The sequence below is a fragment of the Sorghum bicolor genome, chromosome 10 (genome assembly GCF_000003195.3).
Source record: "Sorghum bicolor cultivar BTx623 chromosome 10, Sorghum_bicolor_NCBIv3, whole genome shotgun sequence".
Classification (NCBI taxonomy): domain Eukaryota; kingdom Viridiplantae; phylum Streptophyta; class Magnoliopsida; order Poales; family Poaceae; genus Sorghum; species Sorghum bicolor.
Window position 1 is genome coordinate 2,115,411 of NC_012879.2, and position 18,503 is coordinate 2,133,913.

The 18,503-nt window shown below is 40.2% G+C and overlaps 2 protein-coding genes across 2 annotated transcripts; one reads left to right on the forward strand and one right to left on the reverse strand.

The window, feature by feature from the left end:
• Nucleotides 6,880-10,223, forward strand: LOC110431233. Its single transcript, XM_021450037.1, has 5 exons — nucleotides 6,880-8,114; nucleotides 8,195-8,574; nucleotides 8,651-9,372; nucleotides 9,455-9,559; nucleotides 9,642-10,223. Exons 1-5 carry the CDS (start codon nucleotides 7,245-7,247, stop codon nucleotides 9,827-9,829), a joined length of 2,265 nt encoding a protein of 754 aa, XP_021305712.1. The 5' UTR covers nucleotides 6,880-7,244; the 3' UTR covers nucleotides 9,830-10,223.
• On the reverse strand, nucleotides 10,531-18,429 carry LOC8068408 (probable protein transport Sec1b). Its single transcript, XM_021450038.1, has 22 exons — nucleotides 17,697-18,429; nucleotides 17,519-17,577; nucleotides 17,072-17,153; nucleotides 16,812-16,890; nucleotides 16,473-16,523; nucleotides 16,272-16,368; nucleotides 16,157-16,189; nucleotides 15,566-15,694; nucleotides 14,604-14,789; nucleotides 14,405-14,488; nucleotides 14,234-14,329; nucleotides 14,082-14,149; nucleotides 13,564-13,660; nucleotides 12,911-13,036; nucleotides 12,723-12,818; nucleotides 12,093-12,212; nucleotides 11,911-11,988; nucleotides 11,473-11,672; nucleotides 11,266-11,359; nucleotides 11,080-11,169; nucleotides 10,880-10,967; nucleotides 10,531-10,796 (listed from the first exon to the last, which is right to left on the reverse strand). The coding sequence occupies exons 1-21, from the start codon at nucleotides 17,758-17,760 to the stop codon at nucleotides 10,932-10,934; spliced, it is 1,965 nt and encodes a 654-aa protein (XP_021305713.1). The 5' UTR covers nucleotides 17,761-18,429; the 3' UTR covers nucleotides 10,531-10,796; nucleotides 10,880-10,931.

An 18,503-nucleotide genomic window follows, 5' to 3' on the forward strand; every position in this document is an offset into this window, starting at 1 on the left:
CCACAATGGACGTGCTGGGAAGAAATTGCTACTCAGGGGTCAGGGGCTCAGGGCTCACCAGCTCAGGCACTCAGCTCAGCTCTTCGGCTGTATGTTTTTTTTCAATCCTTTTTAAAAGAAATTTTGAAACTTATCCGAAGTGCCTTCTATCAGGCAGTCGATAAGTTAAATAATTTACATTCTAATTAAAATATTTATAAGGTATTAATATCTTATAGTAAATGTATTTCATGATGTAAATGCTGATATTTTTGTCTATGGTAAATGAGAGTTTTTTTTTTTGACTGAGAAAGTACTTCCTAGATCTACTATCCTGCAAAATTCAAATATTTAAACAAAATTTTCTGGAACGAGAAAAGGAAACAAGAAATTAATATATAAATTGTCACGGATACAACTATGCATGTCGGCTCCATAATCATAACTATTCAAGTGATGGTTTTTCCTTTTTTTCTCATTTATAAAATTTTGTTTACCCTCAAATCTCTCTCTTGTAAAAGCAAAAATCTCACTTATCTTTTTGTGACTACATTTATCTTTCAATCTTTACACGGAAATCATCCACATTGTGTACTCCACTAAGTGCCACATCATCCTCAGATAATCTTCCACTAAATCCAATTACTATTTTTAGTCAGTCAACATACAAAACATCCACATTGTACTATTTATTTGTCTATCATATTCTTCTATAATAAGATCTAATTTTTATAAATGTTTTATTTGAAAGCCCTACCACAACATGTGAGGAATTCTTCTAATCTATCTATATCTCTTATAAAGATAAACTTCATTAGCTATTTCTCTTGTCATAGCACATTCAACTATCTCGACATGCAAAGTATCCACATTAGCATCTACTAACACATCCAACTGAAACATATCATCATGTCTTCATTCAAGCTATTCACATTAGCAAACTATATCATTTATTAACATATATTGTTTCATTACCAACACTATACATATAGATTCTTAGCGATTAACATTCTAACATATTTATATTCTTTCTTCATACCCACGGCAACGCGTGGGGAATCCTCCTAGTTTTGTATGATAGTAAATCCACTTCTGTTGAGTTTTATGTGTTCACCCACCGGGACCATCTGAACCTTGTTTAGTTCAAAAAAAATTGCAAAAAAAATTAGATTTTCCGTCACATCGAATCTTACGGCACATGCATAGAGCATTAAATATAGATAAAAATAATAATTAATTGTACAGTTTGACTGTAATTTGCGAGACAAATCTGTTGAGCCTAGTTAGTCCATGATTGAATAATATTTGTCAAATACAAACGAAAGTGTGTATAGTGTTCATTTTGCAAAAAAAATTAGAACTAAACAAGGCCTAAAACTCTCGTAGGCTCAGAGCATTCTGACTTTGAAATATCTAACCTAATATTTTTAAATTCACTATTGCAAAATAATGGTCTAATAAATAACTTGACAATTATATATATTTTTTTACAAACCGTCATTACAAATTGTTAAAAAGAAACTAAAAGTATGACAAAAAATCCTTTCCTTCCATATGACCGGAAGGCTCATCTCCAAATGTTTTATAATAAATTTACTACCTCACACTTTGATAAATTAACTAAATTTAGGTTTGATTAAATTTAAAAGAAGTAATATTAATATTTGTATATGTATTTAAGTATCATTCTTATTTCTCGAAGAGTTAATTTTTTTTCAATTTTAATCAAATATATACAAAGAAATATTAATATTTATAGTATTAGATTAGATAGATCGTTGAAATATTGTCATAATAAACTTATTCTAAGATACAAACGTTGCTAATATTTTCTAAAAAACACTAGTCAATTTTTAAGAGTTTGACCAACATGAATACCATTGCAACACTTACAGAAAGAGTATAATATAATTAATCTAGTGACTTATAGAGAAGGATTTAAATAGTCGGTTTACAAGTTCAAAGATGGAAATAACATAGCTGAATAAGTTCGAGAACTGTCAGTGCACTTTGCTCTATTTTATATATTTGGATTTATTTTATAAAATGTGTATTTACTTTTGATGATGCCGCTAGAGTACTTACTATTTTTGTTCGTGGAACAATTTTTTTGAAGGCTACTCGCAGTCTCGCATGATGCACAAAAGCGGCAGCTCCGGTCGGTCGTCTGGAAGAGGAAGGGATTTCTTTCTCGCCACTTGCTAGCGAAGACGACAAAATTCGCTTTCCCGGTTTCCCCCAGCAGGCCAACACTACCGTCTTCTTCCTCGCACTGCCTTCGCCTCGGAGCGCTCCGCCTCTGCCATCTCCGCGCTCCGAGCCCACTTCGACTCTTCGAGCTCCACTTGCTCGATCTCTCCCATCTTTGAGCCCGTCACCCCCATTCTAGATTCTAGCTCCTCTCCGTCCCCGTCTTAACCGTCTAGATCTAGGCGGGGTGATGCACTCTGCTGTGATGTGAAGGGAGGACCAAGTTCCGATGTCAGAATGGGCAAAATCCTGTGTCTCGGAGGTCGGATGCCGCACACTGGTGGAGCTTGGGTACATGCCGGAGAAGCCACTGATTGGATGGCGCCCGGCGTTCGGCGACACGGTCCCGAAGCCGCGCACCGGTGAGACCGTGGTGTTCGGGCCCTTCTTCGAGCGTGGGTTCTCGGTGCCGACGCACGCGTTCTTCCGCCGCCTCCTCGATTACTACGGCTTGCAGCTTCACCACTTGAACCCTAACGGTATACTCCACATCTCAATCTTCATCACTTTGTGTGAGGCGTATCTGGGAATCGAGCCGCACTTGGGTATGTGGAAATGGCTATATACCATGTCAAGCCAGGAAGCAAGCTAGACCCCAACAACACCATTGGAGCAGCCGACATCCAGCTTCGTTCGAGGACGCCATACGTCTCCATCCCACTGCGGACATCCAACAAGGGATGGCACTCGAGGTGGTTTTACTGCCGGAACGAGAAGCCATCACTGCCTGACTTCGTTGCTGACCATTGCCCTGTTAAGCTGCCGTCGTGGAGTAACCCCCCATCTGCCGACGAGATGGCCGAGGTGGAGAAGATCATCCCACACCTCAATGAATTGATCCAAGATGGCCTCGACGGAGCCGATTTGATCACTACCTTCTTGTCTCGTCGGATCCAACCGATCAAGAAGAGGTGCCATCGGATGTCTGAATCGACTGGTAATTCTGACCCCACACGGGAGTCGCTGGTGAAGTTGCCTGAAGATGAAATTTTTTCGCGGGCGGCCCATCTTGTGTCAACTGATACTAAGTTTCGCACCCATGGCAAGCCACTTCCGTGTCATCATAAAAGACCAGTGAAACATGTCAACGTTCCTTTTCTCTTGAGTTTTTCTTAGAACTTATAGATAAGCTGTTGAATCATTAATGCTAATTGATTGATGCTCTTGTTACAGGACCTGAGCAAGTATCTTTCAGTGACTCTAGAGGAAGACGAAGAGGGAGCCATGCCACAGACGACAGACACCGCCACCCTTGTCAGCCAGTCCCCTCTGAAGAACCTGAGGATCCCTGGTGCTGAATCCTCTGGGGAGTCTCTCCAACAGAAGGCCAAGGAAGTTGTGGCCTGCTCCTGCAGTGAGCTGGCACAACAGAAAGAGTCCGGCAACAGTGCGCCAATTGCCCAGCCGCTGTCTGATGATGAGGATACGGAGACGCTGTCCCACAGGAAGAAGAGAAAGTTCACTGAGGCCCTCGCTTGCTCCACTGTAGACATCAGGTCTGTGCATGTGTCGCTTCCACGGGCAGTCTCTCTGCCACTTCAATCGGAGCCATGTCCACTCCGGTCGTCGCCGGCACGTCATGCTTCTTACTCTATCTTCTCAGGAGATAGAGTAAGAGTTAATTATGTATATATTTAGGGCCTTTTTGGATCCACTAGTTAATAGCTCATAGCTAATATTAGCTACGAACTATTAGCTGGTTTGGCCCAAGTAGTAAGATAGTTGTCAGTTGGGTAGGTAGACTATTAGCTGGACCTGTTTGATCCTAAAGAGCTGATTATTAGTTGCTAACTAATATATGAATGCAAACAGGCGTTTTCATGTTTCAGTTCTTTGATCTTCAGTTTTTTTCTATGTTTTTATGGACTTTGTGCAATTGTGCTTCCTGTGTTCTTATGGACTTTGTGCGTACCCTAAATTCTTGGGACCGTCTTCAGATAGTCTCACTGTAATCTCGAAGTACTGTCATGGATCTAAGGATGGTGAAGGTCCCCGAGTGACCTGTTATAGTTGCGACTTGGGAGCAAGCAAAGGAAGCTGAGTGCCAATAGGGTTAACAATGGGGGCCATAATTCGTTCGCTTGTCTTATAAGTCGTACTTTTCTGTCAGCCAACAATATTTTTCTTTCACGATAAATCAGCGAACAGTACTTTCAGCCATAGTTTTTCAGACCAGCGAATCCATATTTTGTTTTAGATTCATGCAATACGGTTTTTTTACATATATCATATAAACATCAATTTTAGACTAAACATTTTTGGAAACCGTCCTAATGACTTTTCTATTGATATTTTTGTCAACAAGAACATAAAAAACAAACAATGGTGTTCACATACTGCGTATTTCTTATTTGACATCCAGATATGTCAGCTCACTTCCTCAATTCAAACAAATAAAGAATACGTGCAAAAACAAACCTGTTACATATACTTCGAACCAATTAATTAATTTAGTACTGAAAGACAGGGAGCCAGAAGGGAATGTACATTATACTGAGGTCTTGTTTAGATACACCAAAAAACCCAAAACTTTACAAGATTCCCCATCACATCGAATCTTGCGGCACATGCATGGAGCATTAAATATAGATAAAAATAAAAACTAATTACACAGTTTGTCTGTAAATCGCGAGACGAATCTTTTAAGCCTAGTTACTCAATGATTGGACAATGTCTGTCAAATAAAAACGAAAATGCTACAGTGTCAAAATCCAAAAAAAAATGGATCTAAACAAGCCCCGGGTACAAAGCGACCCAAACAACTACTCTCTTCAGGTTACTTGGACCTCAGGTTGTTTCCTTGAAACGAACTTGGACCTGAACCTTGCAGAGTTGCAGCTTCCACAAACCAGCTGTTTATTTATTGGCCTTGTTTATTAGTGAAAACTTTTAAGTTTGGCTACTGTAGTATTTTCATTTATATTTAATAATTATTGTCCAATCATAAACTAACTAGGGTTAAAAGATTGTCTTGCAAATTAGTTATTTTTTATCTATATTTAATGTTCCATATATACGTCTAAAATTTCAATGTGACGAAAAATTTAAATTTTTTTTGGGATTTTAAGTGAACTAAACAAGGCCTGGCATGGACTGTCTTCAGGATTTCCATTGTGCCTTGGATCACAGCCTTGCTCGGTCCCAGGAAGCGCCCAGCCCCAATTTGGGGAATTGGGGCTACTGGACACAATCTCGAAGCATGTCAGCTGCTAAACCCACAAGGCACTGAAGCAATATAAGGAAACTGTAACTGAACTATACACTTACGCTCCATAGTGCAGACAGTTCAATAATTCGGTGTGGGAAAAAAAAATTTGCAAGAGGCCAGGAGCAGAAATACCCACACAACGTGCACTGAGTGCTGTAAAAGATGCTCAAGCAACAAGTTTTATCTCCACAGTGTTCATCTCAAATTATGCACTCGAGAAGTTAAATAATTTTACATTTTAACTAAAATATTTATAAAGTATCAATATTGTATAGTAAGTGTATTTAATGATGTAAATGCTGATAGTTTTTTATAAATCTAAGTAAACTTTAAATTATTTGATTTGACTCTACAGTAAATTCTTGTAGAACTCTCCGCCAAAAGACTTTGACCTTAGGTGGAACATCAAGATGCCAACTTGCCAAGGCCTTATTTACTTGAACTTATTAGGATGCCTTATCAGCCATTCCATTGTACAGTGTTTTTCTCTAAATAAATTAGTGAACAATATCAACATAAGCCAAATCTTCCCCTAAGAAGCATCACTTGATCTTCCCCTAGGAAGCATCACCTGAGCTGCAGCTCGCAAGCAGCAGCTGTAGCCATAGAATAATCACAGTGGAATAAGATCTGCATGATGGTAAATCCACTTCTGTTGAATTTTATGTGTTGAACCATTGGGACCACCTAAACTTCTTGTAGACTCCGAGCATTCTGTCTTTGGGATATTGAACCTAATATTTTTAATCCACTCTGGCAAAAAAATGGCCTAATAGATAACTTGTCTTTTTTTTACAAAAATGTTATTCTAACAAATTTTTAAAAAGCAATCTAAAATATATGAAAAAAAATCCCTTCCTTCCACATGACCGGAAGGCTCATCTCCATCTGTTTTATAATAAATCTCACTTTTAGGATTCAACTAATTTTAGGTTTGACTAAATTTAAAAGAAATAATGTTAATATTTGCATTTGTAAATTGAATAAGTTTATACTATAAAAATATATTTCATTCGGATTGGTAAAAGAAGTCATTTTGGATAAGGTTTAAGTTAAATATTGAGAATATAAACTTTTAAGTTGCTGATTTAGAAATGTGAAAACCACATGAATAATTAAACTTGTCTTGAAAAAAAACTTTCACATAAATATACATATATCGCTTTTCAGAAATGTGAAAACCACATGAATAATTAAACTTGTCTTGAAAAAAACTTTCACAATCACTTTTCAATAAATAATTATAAAAATAAAAATTCAAAGTTATATTTAATGACTTATTTTACCAACATAGAAAAAAATATAACACAACTAATCTAAAATGGTGTCTACTATTATTTTTATATATTTGATCCATTGATTATTAATCTTCGTAACAAGTGCATTTATTTATTATGCGGAGAGAGTACTGTACTTGCTATTTTTGTTTGTGGAAGTGGAACAAACTTCTTGAAGGGTCCTCGCGTGGTCCACAAACCGCACCGGTTTTCCCCAACACTTCCCGTCTTCTTCCTCGCGCTGCCTTTCTCGGAGCCCGCCTCTGCCATCTTCGTGCTCCGAGCGCACTTCCACTCTTCGAGCTCCATTCCCTGAGCCACATTGCTCGATCTCTCCCATCTTTTAGCCCGTCATCCCCATTCTAGATTCCAGCTTCTCTCCGTCTCCGTCTACATCTGGGCGGTGGATGCAGTCTGCTGTGATGTGAGCTTCTCTCCATCTCCGTCTAGATCTAGGCGGTGGACGCAGTCTGCTGTGATGTGAAGGAGGAGCCTATCGACCAAGTTGGATCATTTGCTTCCGAGTTCCGATGTCGGAATGGGCAGAATCCTGTGTCTCGGAGGTCGGATGCCGCACACTGGTGGAGCTAGGGTACATGCCGGAGAAGCCATTGATTGGATGGCGCCCGGCGTTCGGCGAAGCGGTCCCGAAGCCGCGCACCGGTGAGACCGTGGTCTTCGCGGACTTCTTCGAGCGTGGGTTCTCGTTGCCGACGCACCCGTTCTTCCGCCGTCTCCTCCGTTACTACGGCCTGCAGCTTCACCACTTGAACCCTAACGGTATGCTCCACATCTCAATCTTCATCACTCTCTGCGAGGCGTACCTGGGAATCGAGCCGCACTTCGGGTTGTGGAGATGGCTATATTGTGTGAGGCCAGTAAGCAAGCGAGATCCCAACAACGGCAACAACACCTGTGCTTGCGCGATTGGAGGAGCCTGCATCCAGCTTCGTCCCAAGACGCAATACGTCTCCATTGCGCTGCCGACATCCAACAGAGGATGGCACTTGAGGTGGTTTTACTGCCGGAACGAGAAGCCATCACTGCCTGACTTCGTCGACGACCCCCCTGTCAAGCTGCCGTCGTGGACTGATCCCCCATCTGCCGACGAGATGGCCGAGGTGGGGAAGATCATCCCACACCTCAATGGCTTGTTCCGAAATGGGCTCGACGGAGCCCATTTGATCGTTACCTTCGTGTGTCGTCGGATCCAACCGATCAAGAAGAGGTGCCATCGGATGTCTGAGTTCACTGGTATTTCTGACCCGACACGAGAGAGGTCGATAAAGTTGAGTGAAGATGAGATTCTTTCCCGGGTGGCCCAGCTCGTGTCAACTGATACTGAAATTTGCACTGATGGCAAGCCACTCCCGTGTCATCACAAACGACCTCCGGAAAATGTAAGTGTTCCTTTTCTCTTGAGTTTTTCTTATAAGCCATTGAATCATCAATGGTAATTGCTTGATGCTCTTGGTTACAGGACCTGAGCAAGTATCTTTCCGCGACTCTGGAGGAAGACGAAGAGGGAGTAGACATGCCACAGGCAGCAGACGCTGTCACCATAGTCAGCCAGCCCCCTCTGAAGAAACCGAGGACCCTTGGTGCCGGCTCCTCTGGGGAGTCGGTTCAACAGAAGGGCATTGAAGTTGTGGCCCACTTCTGCAGTGAGCTGGCACAACAGAGAGAGTCCGGCAACAGTGTGCCAATTGCCCAGCCGCTGTCTGATGATGAGGACACGGAGACGGAGACCCTGTCCCACAGGAAGAAGAGAAAGTTCCCTGAGGCCCTCGCCTGCTCCACCCCAGACCTGGGGCTGCAAGATCTGTCATCTCTTGTTACGGTGGCGATCTATGAGAGGAAGTAAGTGCTGAGTTGTCTTCCATTGTCCTTAGTTTTTGCCTTGCTGTTTGAATGCTTAAACCCTTTCGTGCTGCAGGGAGGAGTTGTCCAAGGAAGTTATGTTACCCTTTCTGTTGCTGCAGTCCAGTGCCTCGCCAACCAAGGAAGTAAGTGCCTCTGCCAGCAGGGAGGCAGCAGATCTAACTGTCCCAAACCGTGAGGAGATGCCAGACAAAGAGTCCGTGCCCCTGTCGCCTCCACAGGCAGCCTCTTCGCCTCCAACACCTCAATCGGAGACACGTTCACTCGAGTCACCAGCAGCACGTCATGCATCTCCTCCTACTACAACACTGTCCACCTTGACTGTTCCCGAGTCAATTGAGATGACGCACGTGCCTTGCCAGCCTCGCCCATGTGATAACCTGGGGTCCAGTCAGCAGTCGGTTGGATTCACTACGAACTCCGTTGAAGTGGAGGGAGAGGTACACAGGAAGAAGGCTGAGGAGGAGGTGCCAGGGATGCTCTCTGTCCAGATGAAGGACATGGAGAGCAACCTGTTATGGGAGATCGATGATGAGATGGAGCGCGTCGAGGTCGATTGGGAGAAGGTCAAGGAGGCCACGACGTTCTTCGAGACTAGACTCGCTGAAATCACTCTCAGGTTCAAACGCGCCTCCGAGCTGATAGTTAAATTAAAGCAGCAAAACAAGGAGCTGGAAGTTAAATTGAAGCAGGAGAACAAGGATCTAGAAGTTAAATTGAAGCAAGAGAACAAGGATCTAGAAGTTAAATTGAAGCAGGAGAGCGAGGTTGCTCGAGGTAAATTAAATTTCTTCTGATCTCCAGAGTTGTTTCTAATTTGGATATGTTATGGGTTGTAATCTGGTTCGAATCCTTGTAGCTTTTGAGAAGAAGGCCAGTGATCTGTCTAGGGAGCTTGACATTGTGCGTGCAGATCGTGATTCCCTCAGCCGGAGGTTCCAGGATGCCAAGAAGAAAGCTGCTGGTAAACCCATGACTTATTCTCAGCACTTGTATATTGTTTTATTTATCGATCGATGTAGCACGAGCTATTTATGTGATTGCAGACTTGTGTGATACCTTCAATGCTCCCTGCGACAAGCTCTCGATTGACAATTCGACCCCGGACGGTGTTGAGGTTGTTGCTGAGCGACTGGGTATCTTCCCGACTGAGCTGACAGATGAAGCAGTAGCAGCAGCAGCTAATGGGGGGCACTGCCACATCGGTGATGCGAACCCATCGGGATGCAGTTAGTGCTTGCAACAAGAGGTTGATGACCTTATGGTGCAGTTGCAGGCAAGGCCGGTAGGCAGAACTTTTGGAAACTAGGTCTGTATTACCTAATCTTGGTCAATGCACCTGTAATATATACTCTTTGAAGTACTCAGGAGATATGAGTTAATTATGTATATATTTAGGGCCTTTTTGATCCATTAGCTGCTAATAGTTACGAAGCTAATTAATAGCTCATAGCTAATATTGGTTAGCGAACTATTAGCTGGTTTGGCCCAACTAGTAAGATAGTTGTTAGTTGTGTATTAGCTAGAAATTAGGTAGACTATTAGCTGGACCTGTTTGATCCTAAAGAGCTAATTATTAGTTGCTAACTAATAGCTATATGAATGCAAACATGTGTTTTCATGTTTCAGTTCTTTGATCTTCAGTTTTTTTCCCTATGTTTTTATGGACTTTGTGCATACCCTCGGTTATTGGGACCGTCTTCAGATAAAGTCTTAGATTACTACAGTGATGGTGAAGGTCCTTAGTCAAAAGGGTACTCCCAGAGTAACCTGTTATAGTTGGGAGCAAGCAAAGGAAGCCGAGTGGCAATGGGGTTAACAAATAATAATGCGGCCATGAGAGTATTTTGTATCCCTCCATACTCAATCTTATCCATATTTTGTTTTAGATTCGTGCAATACGGTTTCTATATATCATACAAACATCAAATTTAGACTAAATATTTTTGCAAAAACCGTCCTAATGACTTTTCTATTAATCTGTTTGTCAACAAGAACATCAAAAAACAGACAAAATGTTTTGCACATACTGCGTATTTCTTATTTTACAACCAGATACGCCAGCTCACTTCCTCAATTCAAAAAAAATAAAGAAGAATAACTGTGATTAGTTCGATAGACAATCGGTCACTAGTGACAATCGACAACGTCATCCTGGTAAAATGTAGAACTGTTCATTGGTGAAGTATGTCTACTGTAAGCTGCAAAAGCAAACCTGTTACATATACTTCTAACCAATTAATTTAGTACTGAAAGACAGGGAGCAAATAAGAAGGGAATGTACCTTATACTGAGTACTATAGGGTAATAATCCATTTCATCACTCGGCATACAAGCTAGGTCTTAGTAGCACTACCTATCGACTTGAGCTTCTGCACTTGCAGAGTCGTTGCATGAACATAGCAGGATGAATTTCAGCAGTCCAGTGGAAAGATTTGATGAAAATGAAAATAGTAGAACCTTGAAGAGAAATTGAGTTTATACCGAAATAAATTGTGGAGGATCATCGATGCTAGAAGAGCCCAAGACAATTTCACGCTTCATTTTCATTGTAAGCTTGTGCACCGTGCGCAACTGATTCATTGAAGTATGAAATGATAAATATTTTATAATATGCCAACCAGATTGGGAATTTGTATCTTTTTTATGTAGTATAAGCACAAGACATACTTCAGATCTAGTAGCTCCACCAACCATGAAGACAAAAATCCGGTTTCCTAGCCTCTTGAAGTCACCTGATGCGTGTCTCAGGACTGAAGAATCACTGTCAATCCAATTTACCATGATAATAAAGCGGTTAGGTGACCAAAACAGGATATGTAAATGGATTTCGTATTGCTCGAGTGGGTCAAATAGAATATTATGTCTAATTACTACCTTGATTGAGAATCATCAGAATTTCGAGATTTTGCCCATGTTGGTGTCCGCCTTGATCTCATAGACATTGGTTGATTTTGTGCTGGTCGTGCAGTTGATGATGCAGTTTGTGTGGCACCTTGAGGAGCAGAACTTGGTTCACTCATAGATGGGTACTCTTTTAGAGGTAATTCACCCTTGCTCAGTTTCTCAATCAGCTCCTGTTAGTGAAGCAAGGAACTCCAACTATTACAACTGATAGTTCAGCATGTAACCAAAATTTAGAAGAAAACCCATGCAAGGAACAAGTAAAGAAGAGCACATGTCCTTGAAAAAAATTCCCAGGAATAAGGACTAAATACTTGGCCATAAACTAAAAAAATATTTTCAGCAATTATAAGCGATTCTTGATGTAAATCGGTAAGGATTGTAGACAAGGAAAGATTAGTAATCACGTGCCTCAATAAGCGGAAAAAAACGTGATAAAGCCCATGTTTCCTCACCATCATGTTTGTCTGTTCTGGCAGCATTTTTCTTCTGCAATAAAAAAAAAATGTTAATAGACGGGAAGGTTGTATAAAGTATGTTTTTTCTAACGAAGTCATGACTTCACCTTTGTACACAAAAAAACATAAGCTTACCTTTTGGGCATCAAATTTGAGAGAGAAAGTACCAGTCCTTGATGACTTTTTTGTATTTGAACCATCCAAGTAACTTAAACAGTTTATTACATCCATATCATCATGTGGAAGCTTCGCTAGCTGCATGTCAATAAGTTGGCTCTGTATCATATAGCTATGACAGCATAACATGGAAATTTTCAACAGAAAATTAGATATAATACTTCTATAACTTTTCAATAAAGATCTAAATGATAGAATAAGCTTCGTTCATGTAAACCTTCCATATTGCAAAGTGAAGTTAATAGTCTCTATAAGAGCCCTAGTATGGTCCAACATAGGTTTACATCAATCTAGATTGTGGAGGTTAATCTAGAAGATAGATATTACTAATATAGGAGAGGCGTAGGGGAGTTTTGCAAGAGCCATCAACTAGAAAATATAAGTGTGCCTTCTAGATATCTAGTCTCTCTGGCAACACTTTATATGCCCATGCTCATAATTAGTGTAAGCAGAGTTTTACTTCCTCTGCGATTGTACGTGTATTTTTGTATCTGGAACTTTGACGTCTCTCTAGAAGTGTAAGCAGGCCTGCAGTATTGATGCCATCATTGTAGTGCATATAAGCAATAAAAATTTGACGTGAAATACCTGCATCAACTTTTCCCCTTTGTCACCTTCAAACTTCTCTGGATATACAATTGCATATATAATCAGCAACCTCATTTTGTTTTCTGGACTCATATCCTTAATAATGGAACAAGCATGTCAAGCAAAGAACAAAATCAAATGACAGCAACTTAGCAGCAAGCCTGTTTTTTGTTTCTCTCTGTACAAACCTGCTTTGACCTGAGGATACTGATCACTTCTTTCGCTCCCGCATCTCCAAAAACCAAATCCTGCTCCAGTTGCCCAATGTCACGGAGCCCATACTCCCTGATACACCTGTTAATTTTTCCAGCAATCTGAACAAGAGAATGAACGAAAGTTTTAGAACTTATCATTTGAAATTAGAGTTGAGGCAAAAGAGATTGTTCAAAGGAAAGACACAGAACCATATGCTGCAAAAAGTAAATATAAAATATATTAATATGAAACAAGTGTCTTAAACAACAATTGCTTGCTTTGAACCATGTGCTAGGCTTAGCTAGGTGAGCAAAGCATTGAAAATGTGAAACGAATGGTAATGGCACTTCATTTATCATGTTATAAATAATGTATTTACCTACTGTCTACTGAGGCCACAATGTGGTTACATGGATGGAATCTATTGCACCGGGACCATCTTTTAGTGTCCCTTCATAAGTTATCTACCAGAAGTCCAGAACATAATATATTTTACTGATAATATAATATTTTCCTTTTGTGTCTATATGAAAGTTCTTGTAAACTTATAAACATAGGAAATATTACCTTATGACTTGTGAATACAAAAATTAAACATGAAGACATTAAACATGTATACAGATATTATTTTAAAGCAATCATCTACCTCTATATGTAGTGTCAATTTCTCAACTTGCTCACTGTATTGCGGTAATGCTTGAACGATTTTCTGCAGATCCCTTGTTGAGACTTCACCACCATCTCTAGTTGAAAATGAAAACATCACAATTATTATTATGAAATATAATACATCATCTGATCTAATCAGCAAATACCGCGCCACCAGCAACTGATAGACCTATATTAAATTACAAACTAAGACTATTTTAGTACCACTTGTCTTAGAAAAGTGTAATTCAGGTCCGAACAAAATAAGTTATCCAAGTGATGAATACAAAATCATATGTGAACTTTTCATAATTGTGTCACAGATAAATATCTAGCACAAGGGGTATCTGGGTATGCAAAAGGTGAAGTACAATATGAATGCTCTCAGCAGCCTAGAACTGTGAAAAGTACCAGTAGCTCATAGTTGAAAGGCATATTATCTATTACTGTACTACAATACACCATGGATTAAAAATATATTTGCAATAACATTCAAAAGTGAGAAAGGTTATGCACCTTGAAAGTTGTGCTGCTTTATTCTTGGCAACAAAATTATTCATCTTTTCATACAACCTCTCACTAGCCTGGCATTTTAATTAATGTTAGGAATAATAGACCAGAAAAAAGTTAAGCAATTAGAATACACAAATATAATACATAGAACTTACATCAGCTATGTGAGCATGGCGAAGTTCAAGCCAAATAGGATCATGATCCTCTAATAAAGATTCCTTCTTTTCGGGTTCTGAATCCATCTTTGATACCTTGCAAAATAACACTAATATATAAGAAATCTAAAGAGAATTTGTATCTCACTAATAATATGATATGGCAATTACCTCATATATGTATTTGTTGCCATCCATTTCGAGTAGATCATGGCACATTGCATCATAGGTCCATTCATGAATAACAGGTGCTATCTTTGCAGTCATATGAAATTGTTGTAAGCTGTAATGAATAAATTGAAGTTTTTTGCTGTATTTTTAAGAGAACAAGTTATTAAAGTGTTTTAGCATTCAGTGTATTCTTTAGCACCTGATCTATGGGCCTGTCGACAATTAGCAGTTCACATGTCTCCTTCTGGGGAAATTCAGGAATAGTTGATTTATATTTTGACACAATATCCCAAACAGCGGTAGCAAGCCACTTTGGAACCATATCAAATTTAGTTTTTGTGGAACCATCTCCTTTTGGTGCCCGATACCGCACACATGGAAATTCCTGCAAAGTAGTCAATCAACTTTCATGTTCAATGAGAAAAAGAGAGTAATAAGACTACTTTATTCATAGATAAGGCAATAGAGGCTAAACACCAACATAGTTCTATCGCTAAGTAAGACAGGAGATATTCATAGCTGCTCAGCATCTAATATTCTAAAAATGGTTCCAGAACCATGTATTCCTACTTCATAGTTGCTATCAATATATTTATATCAAGGTTCTAACCTCCATCTAGGGTTACAAAACACCAAACACCCCTAAATTCTTTTAGGGGTGTTTGGGTGTGCTGTAAATCTCTTCTTCTTTTACTGCAATGATACGCAGCTCTCCTGCGTGTTCAAGAAATAAAATTTCATCTAGGGTATGCTGATGTAACATTCTTTTGTGTATGCATAAATTCACAAGTGAGGGGTTTTGGGTTTGCACATCTGGAGTGTAATGATCCAATCCAACACGAGGTGATGGCCCAGGTAAATTGTAATGCAGATCAAGCAAAAAAAAAAAAAACGTGCAGGTGCTTATCAAGATCTAGGAAATGAGCACATATCAGAATGGCAGCATCCCACTGGCTAACATGTTCATCAACATAGAATCAAACAAGTAGGAATGCTATGAACAATATACTCAGAATTTAGTGCCTTTTCTTCTGATTTTTACACTGGTTTCCCTTTATGGAAGAGCTATAATACCTTAGCATGACAAAACACATGGAAGTTTCTACTAATAATCAACTGTGGGCATGAATAGAGCATAGCAAATGAAGTTTGGCAACATACCTTCAATGATGCAAATGTAGTTGCAATGCGAGTAGCCATTGTGCTTATAGTATCGTTGAACTTTTTGGAATTTTGCTCACTCGGGCCGTATAAATCATTCAGGGCCATATCATGGTCGGTTACAAAGCCCTACATATATGGCATATAAAGTGAAATACAATAAGCATTGTATTATAGACAAAGAGCAAGACACAATAACATGCAAATACAAGTGCACCCAACATGTTCAGTTACATTCATTTCCATGATTTTACTTTCAAGGACATTATGAATATGTACAGCATATCCTCATAAAGTTTTGAACCATTTAATTTTGATTCGCAGTGCAAGCAGAAGCTCCAAAGTGTCTAACAAATCTAACGATGGCATTGTTTCATGCCAGCATCCACTTGCTCTGTATAACCTCTACAATGGTCATACCCTATGTACAATATTTTTATTGAACATTGATACTTGATACTAACCCAAAAATAAAGAAATAATAGAATCAGCTTATGGTACTTTTCCGAGGCAGCAACCAACAAAACGGAGACAAAATTCATAGATCTGTCTCAGAATGCACTGAAATGGAATAGACCAAAGGTTGAATACCTGCATGTCAATAGCGAAGAATTCCAAATTCATCTGCAATTAATGAAATAACAGCATTAAAAGGAACTTCTGCCAAAGCTCAAAACAGTGAAAGATACATTGTGAAGTAACTTACCTCTCTTAGTGCACCGATGCGTGGTATTACACTACTGTCATTCTTTATGTAAGTTACCAATTCTTTAGGAATCGGTGAGCTGAAGAAGATGTATGCCCTAGCATTCGGAGTGAAATCATCAATGTGTTAGTAAATTTTTTACATCAGAAGCTTTTGAAAATGATACTTTAGCAGCAAATTGAAATGGCAATGCAAACATACTTCCTGTAAAGTGGACATCTCCCAGACATGTCAGACAGAAGCATTATGACACTGCAGATTGCAAAATGCATATATCACAGTATCAGAGAAGAGGCCTCAATATGATATGGCGTATAAATTGACTACATGGAAAATTAGATAGCGCCACAGAGGGTGGCTTTTGACCGCATAGGTACTTCATCATTGGAGAACCAGCAAAAGCTGATGTCATGTGAACCAGGGAATAACAGTTGATTCATATTGAGATGTTTATATTAAAAGGCAAAAATCCAATATGACTGACGGAAAATATTAAACTCAAGAAGACAAAAGAAAAGGCCAAAGGCTGTCAAAAATTACTTTTCTTTCAGTGGCTGAAGAAAGTATATTGCATCCATTGAAGGCATTGGCTCCCTTCTCTTGAACAGATCTTCTACAACTGCAGGATATGACAATAAGCTTACTTAACTATCTTACTTCACAAACATAAATTGAACATCAAGTGTTATTGGCCGAAAAGAGTAAGATGCATCCCAAGTAAATACAGTAGGAAGAACATATAGTCACTACCACATATTTTCCTGCTAAATGATTATTCATCAAAGGTCTTGGAAACTTACGTGAAATCCCAGCATCGGTAATTTCTGCCATCTTGCAAGCATAAGCCATGATCTTCACTGTAAATTTATCCATTATAAGAACCTACAAATATGACAAATGGAAATGACATAATAATTGTTTCGCTTTCCCACTCGTAAACCATAATGACCAATGAAACTAATTTAAAAAGGGCTTAAACTTTTGAAGGTCCCTAGAATACCAGTAGCATGAGACAAGATCGTCACACATTGTGAGAAAGGATCATACATAATTCATAAATGTTGCACAAAAAATCCGAATATCCATGTGAAATGATATACGTCCTAATCTAGGATACAGTCTCTCAAAAGTATGAATCTGCAGCGTTTCATTAAAAAGAAAAGATAGCAGGAAACAGAACACATGAAGCAGTAACAACAGAGTTTGCATAAATCAAGCTGTTTGTGCACGCACAACAAAAATATTACCTTCCATGAGCTTTTGGTCTCCTTATCTTTGTCAGGCTTGAGCAAGTCCTTCAGTATCCCTGAGGGAGAAACACAAACAACAGAGAAATTGAGCCGTCGGATCGTCAATTTGTAAAGTACAAGATGATGTTAGGAAGAGTCGACATCAGAAGCGCGTGTGGCAGGGGTGTGGACGTACGGTCGCGGCAGATGTTGCGGAAGACCTTGGGATCATCCGCCGGGGCGCCGAAGTCCATCGACATCTCAACACCGCCGCCGACGAACCGCAGCGACCGATCGACGATCTCCGCACCTCCACAGCCACCACCAACGCAGCAGCAGCATGCAGCACCTCCTCCTCCTCTTCCTCCGCCTCTTGTCGCTCTCTCACTAGTCTATATCCTGATTTAGCCGGGGCCAGAAATGGCGATCGACGCAGTGGGTGCGTGCACGCATGCCCGCGCGGTGGGGAGGGGTGGAGGGAGGGGGCCGGCCGCGATTCCCGCTGGGAGGAGAGGGGAGAGAGAGGACGCCATGGGCAGGCAGGTGCGCGCGTCTGTCTCGCTCGCCGACGGGAGAGGGAGGGAGTTGGCGAGTTGCAGCTTTGTTGCATGCACGTTGGGTCGATCTTTAGCGCACCTGAAACTGCAAGCTTTGGTGTTGTGCCAACTGCCAAATGTGTGGCCCATCCAAATTCAGCGTGAATTTGCAAGCTTGGTGTTGTCCCAAATATGTAGCTAAATTCAGCGTGAAATTTGCAAAGCTTGGTGTTGTCCCAAATATGTAGCCCATGCAAATTCAGCGTGGTTTTGCATCTGCGGTTTTGTTTACAATCGGCAATCTGACACTGTTCATAACCTGTGACTGAGCACAACCAGCAATCTGATGCAGCTGGTTTTGTTTACAATCAGCAATCTGACACTGTTCATAACCTGTGACTGAACACAACCAGCAATCTGATGCAGCTGGTGATGGTGTGACGAACACACCATTGCGTAATAACCAA